General features: G+C 45.6%; 2 protein-coding genes across 5 annotated transcripts in view; both read left to right on the top strand.

The window, feature by feature from the left end:
- The window catches only part of arhgef10 (Rho guanine nucleotide exchange factor (GEF) 10), a 44,578-nt gene extending 36,002 nt beyond the window's left edge, over positions 1-8,576 (top strand). For 3 of the 4 annotated variants that reach the window (XM_026151085.2, XM_026151086.2, XM_026151084.2), the window contains 3 exons: positions 6,060-6,182; positions 7,187-7,681; positions 7,765-8,576. In XM_026151085.2, coding sequence (XP_026006870.2) covers positions 6,060-6,182; positions 7,187-7,668 — 605 coding nt within the window. In that variant the 3' untranslated portion in view covers positions 7,669-7,681; positions 7,765-8,576. Of the gene's footprint in view, positions 1-6,059; positions 6,183-7,186; positions 7,689-7,764 lie in introns of all 4 variants that reach the window. The other variant, XM_080294026.1, reaches the window with a different exon arrangement.
- A 2,017-nt stretch (positions 8,577-10,593) lies between these two features.
- kbtbd11 (kelch repeat and BTB (POZ) domain containing 11) lies at positions 10,594-15,104 on the top strand. Its single transcript, XM_026151089.2, has 2 exons — positions 10,594-11,109; positions 11,650-15,104. Exon 2 carries the CDS (start codon positions 11,741-11,743, stop codon positions 13,652-13,654), a length of 1,914 nt encoding a protein of 637 aa, XP_026006874.1. The 5' UTR covers positions 10,594-11,109; positions 11,650-11,740; the 3' UTR covers positions 13,655-15,104.
- The last annotated feature ends 2,862 nt before the right edge of the window (positions 15,105-17,966 follow it).

Raw genomic sequence — 17,966 nt, 5'->3', positions numbered from 1 at the left:
TTTAAGTCTTATATAAAGTTAATAACTTTAACTTTTCAAGTCTATTTGGGGTTTTATTGGTGACCACCAATAAAACCTAGCTGGGACCTTCCTCTTCCATCTGTCACTATCCAATGAAAACTTGAACAGCACATGTTGCATGCAGCTAATGTGCGACACTGTGCTGCTTAAACTGCTGCTCTGCTTCTTTTCTTTGCTTTCTTCTACGCAGTGACCAGTGAATGTTACATTTTGTACTATATTCAGAGACTTTAAGAAACCCCGCCTTGCCGCGTGGTTTGATTGTGATTCTCAGGCTCGCCACCTTTACCACAGTGAGAACTGCTCCCCGTGTGTTCAGCATCACTCGGTAATGTGAGTTTGCCTGACAAAATCTGCCGATTTCTAATCTTGTGACCATCCCATCAGATATATTTGCTCCAGCCCAGCCCAGCAGCCGCGGCCTGTGATACATGCCCCGTCACCTCGCATCACCACGCTCGGTGTCTTCCACTTATTAGCAAACATCGCTGCAGGCAGCTTCTGTTTGTGACACTCCTTTTTCCAAAAGCTCCTTAGTCTAAACAAGGAAACAGAAACCTCTCAGTTTGTCTGCTCATGGTGCCGCATAAAAACACTTTGGACTTTGTCAAGTTGATTTTAAGGCAGCTTTGTGTGTTAAAAGGAAATCCAGGCCATATCTAAACGCTTTAAAAACAAATAAAGGATCATCCTTTTAATAAGTCACACGATCGTGACGTCACATTTACATACAGCACATGGTGTATCTGTGGCTGAGCTGCTGCTTGAGCCAGTTGCTGATCCCGAACTGAAGAGTTTGCTTTGACTCGCCCCACAACTCAAACTTACAGCTAAATCCTGAGTAATCAGAATACTTTGAACTTCAACATGACCATGGCAAATACAATCAAAGGCAGCTGCTTTGACAGAAACATGATGGAGTAAATCTTTGCACTTTAGATTAAATGCAACTATGAGGGAGTGTCATGAAGAGTGGGTAGAGTTATTGTGTGGTTCCACCACAGCACTGCAGACTGAACCACTCCTTCACATGCTGTGAATCTGCAGCTTTATCATTGTGATTCCCATAAAACATAAAAAATGAAACCCTAGGTAGGGCCACAATATCTTAAGACCATAAAAATACCAAAAGAAAGCTTTATACACACACAGGTTTGTGAATGCAGACACATGCAGCGTGTTCCAGAGAACAGAAAGCGCCCTCGGCACGCTGAGATCTAATCCTGGGTGCAGTTCAAAGACCTGCAGCTGATGACCTGAGCGGTCTTAATGGTTCTAAATGAGCCGTGCTTCATGCACAGTTTGTCCACAGTTGAGCGCAGAGTTTTTATAGCAGAGCAAATATTTGTTCAGCAACTTGTATCAAAGAAAACAGGAGTTACAGTTATTGTGCGTGTGTCACAGAAACAAATGAGTTTGCATCACTCCCAACACACCTTTGAGTGAGTCTACTGTACGTGTCCTGTAGCAAGGAAGCTTTGTGACTGACGAAGGCTGTCCTTACCTTCGGTGACGTTCTGCTGCAGATGTGTTTGAGGCAGACGTTGCTGCTGATGATGTCGAGGTCAGATGAAATCATCTCTGCGTGCCGCAGTCATCAGTGACCTGCTTCTTCGACTCTTGTAATCTGCTGCGTTATGTCAGCGTGACCCAAAAACACACAGCCTCAAAGAATGATGGGAGCTGTTGTTGTGGGCTGCGAAGTCGGGATTTATCCGGTCCAATCAGAACAGTTTTCAGCCACTTTTTCCCTCCTTTGTCCTGAGAAACACCGACAGCCGCGGGCTGAAAGTTTTTTAGAAATGTTGACAGTCAGGCTTCCTTTTAGAACTGCATGTTCCACCTTTTGTGTTGTTTTTGTGAATCCACCTGTCTGCGTTTACTCCTCAGCTTCAGCATTGGTGGTGTTACTGAGCCCGTGTGCGTTTAGTCCTGGGACCTGATTTTTCTATCATGGCTAAAATGTTGTGATATTTCTCTGAACAGCATCCAACCTTGGAGTTTGCATGTTCTCCCCGTGTTCACGTGGGTTCTCCCCGGGTCCTGCAGCTTCCTCCCACAGTCCAAAGATGTGCAATTGGTGGGGTTAGGCTAACTGGAAACACTAAATTGCCCACATGTGTGAATCTGGGAGTGAATGTGAGTGCGACTAGTTGTCTGCGGTCTGTGTGTTAGCCCTGCAACAGACTGGCGACCTGTCACTCTAAGACAGCTGGGATAGGCTCCAGCGACCCTGAAAAGGATGGATGGCATCCAACCTCTTCTTCCACTGACGGCGTGTTCTGTGATTAGCAGGTGATCATGCTATGTTGTAGCCAAAGTGAGCACCTGAACACACACAGCAGGAGGCAGGTACACATACAAGGATGAACTTTATTTCTGAAATGCCCAAAAGAACAAACTCGTTGAACAAACTGCAGAAATGCAATAACAAAGAACATCTGAAGTTGGCACGAAACCTTCACGAAGACAAATTGTGACACAGAGAAAAATACACAAATGACACAACAAGCCAATCAAAGGAGTAAAAACTGAGATGGAGAAAGTTGGTGAGTGACTGCTGTGAAACATGCAGCTGTGACACCGTCCACAGTTACTCTGTGCTGCGCTGCGTAACTGCATTTCTGCTCCATCATACTTCAGACAGAAATCAAAGCAGCTCACTGAAAACACTGAACTTAGAAAAACAAAGTGTACTCAAGGAAATCCCTAATCACAAATAACATTATCAGAGTGAGAGCCCCCCCTCACATTCAGTGTTAGGAGTGCTCATTATCTAACAGATGTAAATAATAAAAGCAGCCTGCTTCTGGACCTCACTATCCATATTAGCTAATGGAAGCCATGAAACCACAGAGGAAGCTGGTTGTGGGACAGACGGCAGCACATAAGCGCTTTCATCCTCTGGGCCTCGCCATTAAGAGCCGACTTCCTCTGATAAAAACCCGAGTCTCTGGCCTGTCAGCGAGCATTCAAATCGAGCTCTGCCGGCTTGTGTGGTCGCGACGTCCTTTTAATAAAGCAGTCACACGGAGGAGTTCACCTGTACTCCACTCTGTGTTTCGTGGCAGCATTTATCCCTGCAGGCTGCTGCTGGAGGACGGAGTGAAACCAAGAAATGTGCCGTTTCTGCACAAACTCTATTTGGAACGGTCAGCACGACGGCCGTCGATATTTTTAGACCGAGCGCTCGTTCAGCTGCAATTCTGTCTATCCTGTAAAGTTTATTTACAGAGTCATCATAATGATATCAGCTTATCAGAAAGCAGGAAGTTCATTTTACTGTGAAAGGTCCTAATGCAATTTGGGCTTTTCTGCAGCTCAGAACGCAGGAGTGGAGATGGAATCGGGGCTGACTCGATCAAAGGAGCAGTGTTGAAAGTAGGACTTGCTCTAGGTGGGGTTATTCTCCTCATGTTCAAGCATGTTGGAGCAATTCTGCTGAGTCCCATCTTTGAACGGGAGCTCTTTACGCACGTCTGGCTAATGCGCTGTAATTGCATCATCATTTTCCCTGTAACGTATACTGTAGCTCGTGTTTCTGAAAGAGATTTAAGGTAAGTAGTGGTAGTTTCCACACTGGGAAGCCTGCTCGAGTTTTATTCTGGATATTTTCATTTCAATGAGACAGATGAGAGGAGACGCTGCTGGACATAAAGTTTCTCTATAAAACCGTCTGAATATTGGACGAAGTCAGGTTCAGAATCCAGAATTTTCCTGTCAGCAGCCGTAAAATTTCAATTTTTTCTGTTATTTTCATAAACAAAGCGTTCCGTGAACTCTGATATATGTAAATGTTCCCTGTAGGAAAATTTCCCAGCTAATCGCTCGCATGGAGGCAATTATTTGTTATATTGCACGTTTTCTGAATTCTGTTTTTTCTTTTTTCATTACAGAAGTCAAATCCTAAAATCTACACTGCATGAACAAAAACCTGTTTTTGCCTGTCATGTCTCCCTGATCTGCTCGGGATTAAACATGTGAGCGGGCAGCTCGGTGCAGAGCTGCACCTCTTAAGTAAACTGGAATGTGAGAAGTAAAAAAGTGAAGGAAATATGGAAAAACCCAGTGAGAAGAGTGAATGGAGTTAGTGCTTGGTGAAAATGAGAGTAATATTTTTAGTAAACGTATCAAAGGGTGGTACTCCATCATGGGAGAAGGCTGCCTGTGATGATGTCTCAGAGGATGGTGGCGACTGGCTGGCTGCCGAGCTGAGGGACTAGCCTGCCTTTGTCTGCCGCTCGGTGACCTAAATAGGCAGCCATGCGTGGCCTATTGGCAGGCAAACATTGGGGGGGGGGGGGGTAAATAACACCTTCAGTTCTTCTCGTTTGTGTGCCACTGTTTTTTTGTTTTGTTTGTTTTGCACAAACTGCTGAATAAAGATGCACATTTCAGATCTGAAAGGCCCGAGTGGACAGGAGAAAACTGTGCAGCTGAACATGAAACAGCTCCTGTTATAACTTGTCTTAATCTGTTCTTCTCTTTGGCAGGATGCTAGACTAGCACTGAAATTAAGGGATTATTTGTGTTGATAAGCTGTAAATGATAACATGTGTGTCCCACATTACCTTCTAGCTAATGGTTTGTGGCCATTTTTAAGCCTTTCTATCATCACGTCCTTTGAATGTCTCTGCCAATAGAGAGAAACTGTAATTATGACTTCTCGTTTAGATTCACCACAGGTCTAAAATTAATGTCTCCAGATCTTTGGCTAACAATCACAGACCTACAGACTGATGACTGCAGGTATGAATCAGACCAAACCTGCCTTCAGCATTTCAGGGTGCGCGATAGAAGAAGTTGACGCTGCTGTTACTCACAATGTGCTGATCGGAGTTCTTTCCAGGCTGAAAGGCTGATGCAGGGTGTTTTTGCAGTGTTTGGGATTTACTCCGGCGTCCTGCTGCTGGTTGTCAAGACTAAGTGGCGATCAAAGAAGTGCTCTGGTGAAGGATGAAGGCCAAAGCCTGGTCGTGTTGCCGTTCACTCCGGGTTTATTTTAGTTCACCCTCTGGGTGGGGAACTCCAAATATTATGAAAGAAGGAAGTTGAGCAAGACCCCCAACCGGCAGTCTGCGTGCTTCTGCTAACTCTGGACTCTCATTAGAAGCACATGTGGTAAGACGCAGGCCCAGTACCTGCCCGCATATCTGGCAGGATTCCGGGAAGTGTGGCAGCGTGGAGCGTGCGCCTCATGCGAGGGGTCAGCTCTAGTGGGGAGGGTCAGGCAGATAGACTGGCAGTAATTTTGGCTAAAGGCCCGAGAGGATTACTTTGAGGGAGGAAATTCAAGTCAAGCTGTTGCAGCAGTAATGACTCACGACAGTCTCGCCGCCCACATAGCAGGACTGGAAGAGTGTTTTTACAAAAACCCCAGATCCTTATTACAGTCATAAAAAATATGATAAATATGTCTGACTGCATTCACGGCACCAAGTGGAGATGTTCTGAGATGAGTTCCAGGTTCCACGTAATAAGTCACTTAACAAAGGCGGTGAATTTATTGCTGCTGAAAGGTTAACCGAACAATCGCAGCTTTTAGCCTGCAAAGTGGCCTCACAGCGATGTCTGTGACCGCAGGAAAGGTCGGCTCAGATTGTTCTATTGTAACCGCCCGAAGTTTTCTGAATAGAGGCAGAGCTCCTTCGCTAATTGCTGCATTACGCCTCACTCCTTCTGTTACGTAACACTTTTGTGTTTGTTTGTTTGACTCAAAGCGACTATAATAGTTCACTTACTCTGTTCAAATACTTGAAAAGAGCTGCTTTTATTTAGGCTCCTCTCTACGTTGCCCTGGAGACAAGTGAGCGTTGAACATGATGGCTGCAGAGATTTTGCCTCGTACCTCCCTCCCTGCTTTGCACTGTGGTTTGTTGTTATGCAGCCTGGTAAAGTGACCCTGTGACTGTGCGCTCGGTGTGGGAGGATGCGTTTGCTAAGCTGCGTCTCATTATAAACACCTATCTGTGGTTTTACTCCAGAAAGCATTCATTCATTTAGGTGTGACTAAACTGATGTTTCTGCCTTTTCTGTAGGGAACCAGAGAGTGTCGGTGAGCAGTCTGCTGGTTTGTCATGGTCTGCTGCTGGTAGGGACCAACCTGGGAGTGACTGTAGCGCTCTCTGTCCCCAGGCTGCAGGGCATCCCTAAAGTAACAGGTAACACTCTAACATCACTGCATGGTGGGTGTATGTGGGCAGCTGTTTGGACCTGTAGTGCACTGACTACAAAAGTTACATTGTGCAACTTTTGTCCTCATTTCTGCTGTGAGACATTAAAGGTGCAGTAATAGACCAACACTATAGTCCCAAAATGATTCAGTCAACCATTCAAGTTACTGAATTCAGGTGTTCCAGTCAATTCAATGGCACAGGTGTATAATCCAGTCATGAACTTTCCTCACCACTAAATGTTCCAGAGTCAGCTGTTAGTGGGATTATAGCAGACCTCCGAAGTTCATGTGGCCTTCATATTAGCTCAGGAACAGTGTTTCCATGGTGACCAAGACTTACATCACCAAGCGCAATGAAAGCATCGGATGCAGTGGAGTAAAGCACCGGATTCTAGAGCAGAGGAGGCGTTTTCTCAAAGTGACGAATCACGCTTCTCCATCTGACAATCCAATGGACGAGTCTGTGTTTGAGGGTTGCCAGGGCAACGGTACTCATCTGACTGCACTGTGCCAAGTGTAGAGTTTGGTGGGGGGGGGGTTTCTAGCAGTGGGGCTCTGCCCCTTCGATCCAGTGAAAGGAACCCTTAATGCTTCAGCATACAAAGACACTTTGGACAACTGCATCCTCCCAACTTTGTGGGAGCAGTTTGGGGATGGCACGACTGCACACCAGTGCACAAAACGAGGTCCATAAAGACATGGACGAGTTTGGTGTGGATGAACTTGACTGGGCCCACACAGGGTCCTGATAGAACGACTTTGGGATGAATTAGAAATTTTAAAAAATCCCATAAACACTCCCCAACCTTGTGGAAAGCCTTCCTAGAAGAGTTGAAGCTGTTACAGCTACAAAGGTTGGTTTGACATCACATTTAGAACGGGGTGTCACTCAGGTTCATAGTGTACTGTGGAGTGTACCTGCATCTATGATAAACAACATGTCCAGGTTCAAGTCTGAGATTAACTTTGAATGTTCGTGCCCGTTCTTAGGTCGGGGCATGGTGTCCTTACATGCTCACAGCGGACCGGTGAAGTTCCTCACCGCCGCCGCTGCAGTGTGTAACCAGCCGTCAGGTCCACTGCAGCCTGCAGAGTCAAAGGATGTGGAGAGCACCCAGCCTCCATCAGACTCAGCCCCGACCCCCTCGCAGGGACGAGGGGTGTGGCTGGGAGAGGCGGGCTGCACTGCCATGGCTCTCCAGGACTCCCTGTCCTCCTCGTCCTGTGGCTCGCTGGCTCCATCCCAGGGTTCGTTGGAGCACGGGCCTGAGGACGGGGCCCTTTATGATGTGCTCCACGACCCGGCCCATCACCAGAGAGGCCGCCGCTCAAGTAAGGTGGATGTCAGCTCTCTCTTGGTGGTCTCTGGAGGTCTGGGACACCGCAGGGTCAACAAGAAGACCAAGCAGTCTCGCCATGAGGACACCACCTCTACCATCATGATCTGGCAGATCCCCTTACTCAACATGTGACTCCAGCACCAAGGTGGGAGGTTAGCATTAGTCATCAGCAGGTAATGTCTACATGAAGTATAGAAAACCTTACATGTACCTTTTTGTTTTCCTCAGGTGAATCCAGAAGTGCTGCACACAACAAGGTCTACTGTTAACACTTGACAGAATATTTGGGATCAATCAAAGCAACTAAGTGTCTTATTTAAACCGGAACGGGACAAAGATCCGAAAAACCAGGAGGAAATGACAGCTACCGAAGGTCGTACTGAGGACGGACCTGTAACAGAAACAGTCTCTGTTGCTACCGAGTGTTGGACGTTGCTCTGTAACCTAGCTAACACATTTCAGTGCTCTCCAGTGTTTCAGGTCCAACGTCTGGATCTGCAGTATTTAAATCAGTGTTGAAAAGAAATTAGGAGATAACAAGCGGCGGTCCAGACTGCTTGAAGACGCGCGAGGTATCTGCTGTCACGTGAACGTTTGTTGTAAGGTTAGAGCTGGTGTGTGTGTGTGTGTGTGTGTGTGTGTGTGTGTGTGTGTGTGTGTGTGTGTGTGTGTGTGTGTGTGTGTGTGTGTGTCCTTATGGAAACGATTTCCTCTTGTACCATCTCTGATGCTCAGACTATTATGTTAACAGAGAAAAGGGATTTTTAAAAAGGTAAACTTCAGATGAATAAAGAGTTTGTGAAGGCCTGATGAGGATCCCTGCTGGCCAGGTTTCTGTTCTTAAAGGGAGGAAAGACTTGCTGCCAACACCACAGATTTTCTTCTTTTTGTTTTTTACCCTAATTCACTTTTTTCTGGCATAACAATGTTTTAAGAAAATATATATAAAAGATTTATACTTTTCTCGTGCCTTTTATGTAATTATGTTTATTAACAAATCTATAAACGTTGTTTTATTGAGTAAACTTTTTTCCTTTGAAGTTTAGTGGAGATTTGTCACTTGTTCAGGTTTACAGAGGAGCACACTAACACACAGGCGGTCACATGGTGGTGAAGACATACAGTGTGCGAGACGACTCGGAGACGATCAGAGGGCCAAAGGGTGTCGGCGTGCCTCTGTGCTCGACTCTAACCTTGCACTGCGCTGTGATTGTGTGCAGCTATCGGTACATGCCAGGACTAGCAATGTGCCTGAGGGGCGGCAGGAACTGAGCCTGATGCAGCTCTTCCGGGATTTCTCCTGCTGCGGAGCAGAGAGGGTCAAGGCACTTTCTCTCATAACGCCCACGTCCACCATTGCACAACCAGGTTTCACTATGAGTTCTAACAAAAATAGACATTTGGACATGTTCCCACAATCCTCAGCAGCCCGGCCTGATTGCTAATACTGATCTGAGTTTTCTGGGTAGTATCTTATATGCTGCACCTACAGAATGTTGCATTAACTAGAAGTCAAACACAGATGATCTCATTGTAAGTAACCCAGTTATCAGGCTGTCTGACAGCTCTGCAACGGGAAGTCTTTTGTTTTCCGTCTGACCCTGAGGTTTCCATGGAGACGCTCATTTCATGTGCTTGTATCAGTCCTCGGCGAGGCTTTGTTCTGAAAATATCTGGCATTAAAACTCCCAGCTGAATGCCCTCTAATCTCACAGGGTTGATATTTGTTTGATGCCCTCGCCGTGGCTTCCCTCTATTTTTATATCTGAAGGTCAGTTGTTAAGACATGCAGCCTCCGTGGAGGAGAGGTCACAGACCCACGCTGCTGCTGCTCTGTGAGGCTGTCTTCTTTTAAACAAAAACATGAAATATTATACGGTTTGACTAAAAAGACCTTTATATATATGAGCAAAGATGGAAGATATTCAAAGAATACTGTAACAGTGCAGTGCTTTAGCGACCAATATAAAAGCCCGTTCAGGAAGAAGTAAATGCTCCTTTCTCCATGTTAAAAGCTTGTAACTGAAACATCTTCAAACACAGTTATCTCTGAGTCTTTTCCTCGCAGTATGAAGCACCTTGAGATCAGTTGTAAACTGTGTTACATAAATGTAATGGGACTGAACTGATCTGACAGAGCTCTGTCATTTTGTATAGATGAGCTCAGAGAGCATGGCTCATTCACCTGCCTGTATATGTTCTGCCACGTGCACACTGCAGGGTTTGAGTGGGAACATAATGAGAAGTCGGGAATTAATCAAGCTGAACATTCAAACGCTGAAATTCATCTTTCTGTTCAGGATTGCAAATGAATAACTGTAGTTATCAATAAATATAAAGCAATAATTATGTTCTAGCATTAAAAATATCATTTTGATTAGAGAGCTTGTGCATACTGGTGGATTAGCCCAAACAGAAACATGAGACATGACTTTGGTAATTACCAGTGCTGTTGATTCGGGGCAGATGTGGCATAAACACAGTGTAAGAAATCTGTACTGTACTGTATCTCATGCAGCGAAAGCCTCTTGGATTTGTTTTCACATTTTTTGATGTTAGCGGTCATTCCGTTGACAGGTTGGTGAATGCTTTGAATATATTTTCAGTGTTTTAGTTTTAAAGACGCTCAGCTGTGAGCTGCATCTCTGATGTGGAATGATGCCATGCTTTGGCTACCCGGGATGAGCCCAGCCATCCAGGACCTCTACGGGCTTTTTCCTCCATACGTCTTAGTGTGGGGACGTCACGGCTGACCCTCTGCAGGTTGTACCCACTGTCACAAAGTTTTCGCAGATCTCATTATTTCTGTATTATCACATATGAATTATACCGAAGCTGTCTTTTTAGTAGGGGTGTGTGTGTGTGTGTGTGTGTGTGTGTGTGTGTGTGTGTGTGTGTGTGTGTGTGTGTGTGTGTGTGTGTGTGTGTGTGTGTGTAATGCTTATATGAGCTTACAGATGTTACATGCACATGGACTTATATTTGACCCCCCGCGGTCCCCCCTCACACGGATCATGTGCAGGAATGCTGTCCAGCGCGCGCGCACAGCAGATGGAGGCACGCGCCGTTGAGTGTGGGGTTAACGCCGACCGATGAGGGCGTGGTCTGGGTCAATAATAACCACCTCGCTCCAGCCAGCTGTTCCTCAAATAAATAAAGACAACAAAAATCAACATCCGGAGTGCTCGTGGAGGTGGGAGCCTATCACTGCGGTCCTCTGCTCCAGCTTGGACGCGCGCATCGGCTCTCCGCACTTTCCACCGGAGGAAATTACACGTCCACGGCTGATCTGAAGGAGGTGTGACTTGAGATGACTGTTTGATCGTCCCCCTGCCTCGCCTCCGCCGCGGAGCTCCGGCACATTTTACAGGATGAGCGGATGAAACGGCAGCCCGGAGTGTCCGGAGGTAGAAATAAAGGTGACCGTGAATCGGAATCGACCGTGAGGTGAACTCGTCCCGGGGAGCTCAGGCTCGCAGCTTCATCGGGACTGTCTTACGTAACTGAGCTTTGTGCAGGGACGAGCAGGGAAAGCGCTGGTGTCGAGCTGTTGATCACAGCCAGAAAACGAAGGTAGGTCGCAGTTTACCGAGAACGCGCAAAAATCCATGCTTTGGTTTCACATTGTGTTGCAATTACACGAAAACGCTTTAAATCCGACTCAGTTCTAATGAATGAGCAGCTATGGCTCGTTCGAGCGACGTTATCCTTGAAGGAAACAAACAGGAGTTTTGGACACAATTCCAAAAATCAACGTTTTCCTTCCTATTAAACATTATTCCATCGGAGTGCCACCATATGCGCATGCGTTCTGCATGTGTTCAGATTACCACATAGAGAGGACAGGGTGATTATTGCAGTGGGCAGTTTGCAGAAGCTGCATGTCGGGATTACTTGTGTTTCTTTGTTGAGCTGCAGATGTTGCTCAAAGGCTGTGCGTGATGGCAAATCATTACTGGCAGCAAAAGTCTTTTTCCTTCAAATGTTTTCAAGATATTCGAGAAAGGGCGCCCCTTAGAGAGCGAGAAAGTCTTTGCAGCTTCCAGACGGGTTCTTTTTGTTCTAGTCCACTGGATGTTGATTGAATTCCCTCTTTGTTTTCTCCAACTGTAGGTGAAGAGAGAGGAATCCCCTCACAGCTTTGTCCGTCCGCTCAGCATGATCAGTGAGAACGCCGTCTCCCATCACCAGTGAGTACATTGAGATGACTGAGGGCCACAGGCAGGGAGGAGGGGCTGTCACTGTGGAGGCTGATGCCATTCTCCACACGGCGAACTCGGACTTTATCACGCTTACTGACAAAAACAGGAATTTATGTCCAGGGTTCATCCAGGGATTCCTGCAAGATGAGCCCGGCTTCAGCCCTCCTCCAGGGTTTGAAAAGGAATACCTGCTGGATGGAAGCCTGATGGAGAATAACCACACTGATAACCAGAAAGGTGGCAGCTCGTACATCTCGAGTGCTGATCGGTTTTACCTTTCAGGTGACAAGGAAAGTCCAGAAGCCCCACCTCACACTGGCTCCAATCACATTGCTGGCATGCAGCAAAACTGTGCAGGTGGCGAAATCCCCAACGGCGCCCGAGCTAAAGTGTCCTACAGTGCAGATTCCTCCATACACCTGCCCAGCCAGGCCCAACAGGAAGCCGATCAGCCGGCTCTAAAATCAATCCTGGCGCACAGGGACGGCAGCCAGGAAGCTGGAAACACACAGCCCCACAGTGAGCCCGACTTAGTCATAGAGGTAGGTGGGCAGACGATCAACGCTCACAGGTCTGTCCTAGCTGAGAAGAGTGACTACTTCAAAGCACGGCTGTCACGCAACATCCTGAAAGTGAAGGGTATCAGTTATAAGACTTTGTCCACGTTGATAGACTATGTGTACACTTCAAACATCAGTGTTAGCAAAGACAATGTAGTCGATGTCATCACGGGGGCTAAAATCCTGCAGATCCCCTGTGCCGTCCAGGCAGCTATGGACTCCATGTCTGAACAAATCACGGCGGAGAACTGCTACGAGATCCTCACCATCGCCAAGAAGCAGCGGCTGAGTGAACTGAAGGAGACCGCCTACGGATTCATGAGCGACAACTTCCTCCAGGTCCTCAAAGACCCCGCCGCGTACGGGCGTTTGACGGGATCCGAGAGGGATCTGATTCTGAAGAAGAGAATGGAGGGGAGGAAGACTCTGATGGTTGCAGAGATAAACGACGTGTTCGACAGAGTTGGGAGCCGGCCGCCGAGTCGCTGTGGCAGCCGGCCACAGAGCCCCTTGTCGGTGGGGTCTTTGGAGGAGAACCATATGATTTACCACTTTAACGAGACAGCAAATGACTGGAGACCTTTGACTGCCATGCCCGAGGACGTAAATACTAAAGGCTGTGGGATCTGCACCATGTATAACTACCTGTTTGTGGCCGGGGGAATAAAGGGCTACGGGGACAAAGGCAAGGTTTCAGACAAGGTCTTCTGTTACAACCCTATAACCAACCGCTGGGCCGAGGTCAGACCTCTGAACCAGGCCCGTGCCCAGCTAAAGCTCCTATCTATGGATGGCTATCTGTATGCCATTGGAGGGGAATGTTTGTTTACGGTGGAAAAGTACGACCCTCGAATGGACCGCTGGACGACAGTAGCCCCCTTGCCCAAGGGAGCCTTTGCAGTGGCCCACGAGGCGACCACCTGCAGTGGAGAAATTTACGTATCGGGCGGCTCTCTTTTCTACCGCCTCCTCAAGTACGACCCTAAGAGAGACGAGTGGCAGGAGTGCCCCTACAACAACAGCAGGAAGAAGTCCACCGACATGGTGGCGCTGAAAAGCTTCATCTACCGCTTTGACGTCAGCCGCGAGCAGGGGATCAACGTCTTCAAGTACAACACCATCGTGAAAATGTGGCACGACTGCATGTCGCAGAGGCTCGGGAGTCACTTACCCTTCAGGTGTGCCGTCATCGGGAACTGCATCTACTGCGTGAACAAAAGCCAGACTCTCCAGTTTGTAGTGGAGGAGGAGAACGCCTACTTTGTTGAGGAGACGCTGAGGGCACCTCTGGAGGCGAAAGGCGTTCTTTTTCCGTTTGTTCTCACTTTGCCCGAAAAGCCTGAAAGAGTTGCGTAGCGTGTCTGTGCGTGTGTTTGTGTGTGTGTGTGTGTGAGAGAGAGAGAGAGAGAATAACACAATAAATGTGTCATAGTAAGCCTGCAATAAGCAGAAGACCTTATGTACACTCTTCAATGTCAGCTTCCTATCTCAGTGTCTCATTGCCTGCTTGCAATCGAATGTGTGTATTTGCATGGCGCAGTAATGCATCTGCAGGGTCGAGCCTTAAAAACAAACCTTTTTTTTAATGTTGAACGAATGCAACGATATTAGTTTCTGCAGATAATGACACGATGAAAGTGATTAATTTGTGCGCTAATATTTTGTTTGGTGACTTTTTTGTAGTTTTAGATATTACTGTATTAACTAGCTGACCTGTGACTGGTAACATAAGCGAGTGTTTTATTGATGGAAGCTGGAAGCTGTTCTAGTGCGCTTTATGAACGACACACACAGGTTCTATGCAACGAGTGCTTCTGCTGTAATGCTGTTTGTAGTTATTGTGAGTGGAATCTGGAAGAAGTGTAGTTCTCTTCAAACACCAAGTTTTCGAAACCACCCCAATAAGGTCCCCGCCACACTAAAGCTAAAGCTTTATATTTATAAATCAGAAATTGAAGCCATTATGATCAAATATGTATAAATTACATGTATCTATTTTGCATATGGTGCATACTCTACATTTAGCCAAAGATAACTACCCCGTCAGGCTCTATTAAAACCAACACACTAACTTTTCTTTTTTTGTTTTTCTTTTTTTTTAAAGGATTTCACTACTTTTGTCACTGCAGGAAAAACCTAAAGCAATAGCATTCCTGCACAGCACACAGGCCTGTGGTTTGCTGCTCACAGGCAGGTTCAGGAAAGTTTAAGGATGCAGGTTACTCCCCGTGCACAAAGACCCTCTGCTACAGCTTTGTATTCACATGCCAGCTGATTACTTTAATTCATGCTTAGCTTTCAGGTCAAAGGTCAGATCTGACACTACATTGCCTTCAGTCAGTCTAGTAAAAAGGAGATCCTGATGATTCTGCACCAACGCTAATAAGCCATGTTGTTCTTGCATCTGTGCACGTGAATACACACGCTACTCTTCTTTTGGACATTTTACAGCATTCGTGGTTGCTTCAGTAACAGAGTGGGTGTTTTGTACGGAAGCTAGTGCTGATATATTCCTAAAATCGAACTGCTTTTGATAATGTTTGTAGAAGTGTCTCTGAGCAATCAGTGCGACTCAGACAAAAATGGATGTGGTCTTGATATTTGGACGGCTGGAACCTGTAGATTTTGTGAATTTATGTGGGGCGTTTGGTAGTTAGAATCTGCTGCTGTGATGATCGGTGAATTAATGCAACACAAGGCAACGGCTTCCTGTTCATGGCATTTGGAGTGGGCTGAGAAACGAGCTGTGGGATAATGTATATCAGAACTAAGTGCTTCAAATAAAATATTTTATGTCTGAAACTGATCTGGTGTTTTGAATATGTTTCTGTGGTGATGGGGAAGGAGCCAGCCTCCTGGTTAATCTCCCATGGAGCTACACTGCCATCTTGTGGACACTGCTGTAATAGCACCAAATCTATGACCTTTAGAGCAGTGGTGGGGAACAGTTCTGCAGGTTTTGGATAAAACCATGGTCAACACAAATTGGATTAGTTCATTACCAGGCCTCTGGAGAACTTGAAGATATGTTGAGGAGGTCATTTAACCATTTGAATCAGCTGTGTTGGATCAAGGACTCATCTAAAACCCCCACCCCGGCCTTACAGGAAACCCTGTGTTATTATTTTAGGCTTATATAAATGTATCTAAATTTCCATCACCTTCAGATTTCATCATAATTCAGTTATTACTGAACGACCTACAAACTTAATTCTCAATATAACAGGAAGTGTTGAATATATTTATGACAATTTACCATCTTTTTATATTATTAAACCTTATCAAGAGTTTTTCCATGTTAATATTGTTATTAAACAAAGCAACAGTGATATGCCTGTTTGTATTCACGAGTATTAAAAAAACACTGATGCAGTGTGTGTATAATTTTAATGTCATTTAAATAATCTGTGGTCAGGATCCAGTTTAAATTTTCTGACTTGTTTTTAAGAGTCTCCACAGTTTGGTTCTCCTTTACCTGACAACCCGACGATCCTACCCGAGCCTGAGGTCTGCGAACTGGCTGCTCTTAGATATTTGTAGATCCGGGCTTGAAAGCAGAGGTGATCGAGCCTTTTCAGTGGTGGCTCCCAATCTTACCTGTTCACATCAGAGCCATCCAGTCTTTCACTCACTTTAAAACACTAGCTGAGTGGACTGTCTTGGCTGTTATTATGCAAACGTAGTCTTTAAAATTGTTTTATTTGAGTTTTATTGTTTATGTAGTGACAGTTATATATATATAGTGTATATTTGCTAGTGTATATTTTGGTCAACATAGGTTATTTAAAATGCGCTACAGAAATAACTCTGACTGGACTCGACTTACAGGACACATAGAATTTGCTTCTGTGGTTTGGGGGGTTTTGTCAAAGTTGATGAAATTACGAATCCAGAAAAGTACCAGCAGATTGTGATCCACCATGCAGGTAACCCCTGCACAGCATAGCAATGATCCCAAACACACTGCTGATGCAATAAAAACATTGCCGAACAGGAAAACACGGAATGGAAAAGCAGTGTACATCCAGAGAGGAGCTTGAGATTATCCTTCAAGAAGTCCGGGGAGCTATTCGAGATGACTGCTTAAAGAAATCTACCTAAGATGGTTCAGGCTGCGCTGAAGAATAAAGGTGGTCATAGAATATTTCAAAGCTGTTAGAAATGCAGAAACGTCATGCATGTTTTCCCATGTTTCACTAAATCACTGCAACTATTTCAGATTTTTCTACCAAAATGTGAAGAAACGAGGGATGACTGAAGACTTCTCCACATCACTGAAACCATAAGAGCAATTAAAAATTAAATAATAAAAAATAACAGGAAGAGGAAATGCCTCTACGTGGTGGGAACAACCCGAATGAGCTGATGATAATTTACCAACTGCTCGCAGCAGATGGCCCCGCCCCTTCCTGAGCCTGGTTCTGCCGGAGGTTTCTTCCTGTTAAAGGTTTTTCCTTCCCACTGTCACCAAAATGCTTGCTCATAGGGGGTCATCTGATTGTTGGGTTTTTCTGTGTGTATTATTGTAGGGTCGACCTTACAGTATAAAGCGCCTTGAGGTGACTGTTGTTGTGATTTGGCGCTGTGTAAATAAAACTGAATTGAATAAAACATTTTACTCGTGAAATGAGGGGACATTTTATCATTCTACATAAAATATTATGAAACAGATGAAATACAATACAGTACACATATACTGCATCAATAAACACAGCTTACAAGTTACAGTGTACTGTGGTCCACTTAAAACTCCAAACAGCACCAGCATGTGGACATGTGCTGAGAAAAGCTCAAATCAAAATCCAATTATCTGGTACATTTATAGATATACCAATGCATGTCTGGAGGTGTGTCTCCTGTGCCCAGCCTGTCCCTGTAGATCAGGAGTGGGGACCTCCAGGCCTCGTGGACCGGTGTCCTGCAGGTTTTAGATCTCACCCTGGATCAGCACACCTGGCACAAATGATCAGTTCATTAGCAGGCCTCTGGAGAACTTCAAGACATGTTGAGGAGGTCATTTAGCACTTTAAATCAGCTGTGCTGGATCAAGGACACATCTAAAACCTGCCAGACACCAGCCTTCGAGGCCTGGAGTCCACCTGCTGTAGGGCCTGGTTCCATTGGAAGTCTTATCCTGCTGAAATGGAGTTCTTCCTCGCCGATATCGCCAGTTGCTGCTCGTGTTTTTGTTGTGTCAGAGCAACCTGTAACGTGGTTTAAGAGCATGAACCAAAGGACGTCACCACTGTGTTACTTCCACATGAATCAAAGCAGGGTCATCAGTAACATAAATGGGTCAAAGACATGTTGTTTATATGCACAATCAACGAAACAACAATAATTTTTTGCCTTCATTTATATAAATGAAATCCAGAGTTTGGGTGGGAGTAAATAAATATTTTATGCATTTAAATTTTATCTGTGGCGAAATATTGGTGATTGTTCTGTTTTTTGGCATTTTAATAATTTCTTTCATAATGTTTTTGGATGGACTGATGGACTGAGTTCAATTCCAACACCAGGCCGGGGTCTTTCTGTGTGGAGTTTGCATGTTCTCCCCGTGTTTGCGTGGGTTCCCTCCGGTTACTCCGGCTTCCTCCCACCATCCAAAGACATGCAACTTGTGGGGATAGGTTAATTGGATAATCCAAATTGTCACTAGGTGTGA

Source organism: Astatotilapia calliptera, chromosome 19 (genome assembly GCF_964374335.1).
Source record: "Astatotilapia calliptera chromosome 19, fAstCal68.1, whole genome shotgun sequence".
NCBI lineage: Eukaryota > Metazoa > Chordata > Actinopteri > Cichliformes > Cichlidae > Astatotilapia > Astatotilapia calliptera.
The sequence above is the reverse complement of the archived record's forward strand: the minus strand, read 5'-3'. Positions and strand labels throughout refer to the sequence as shown.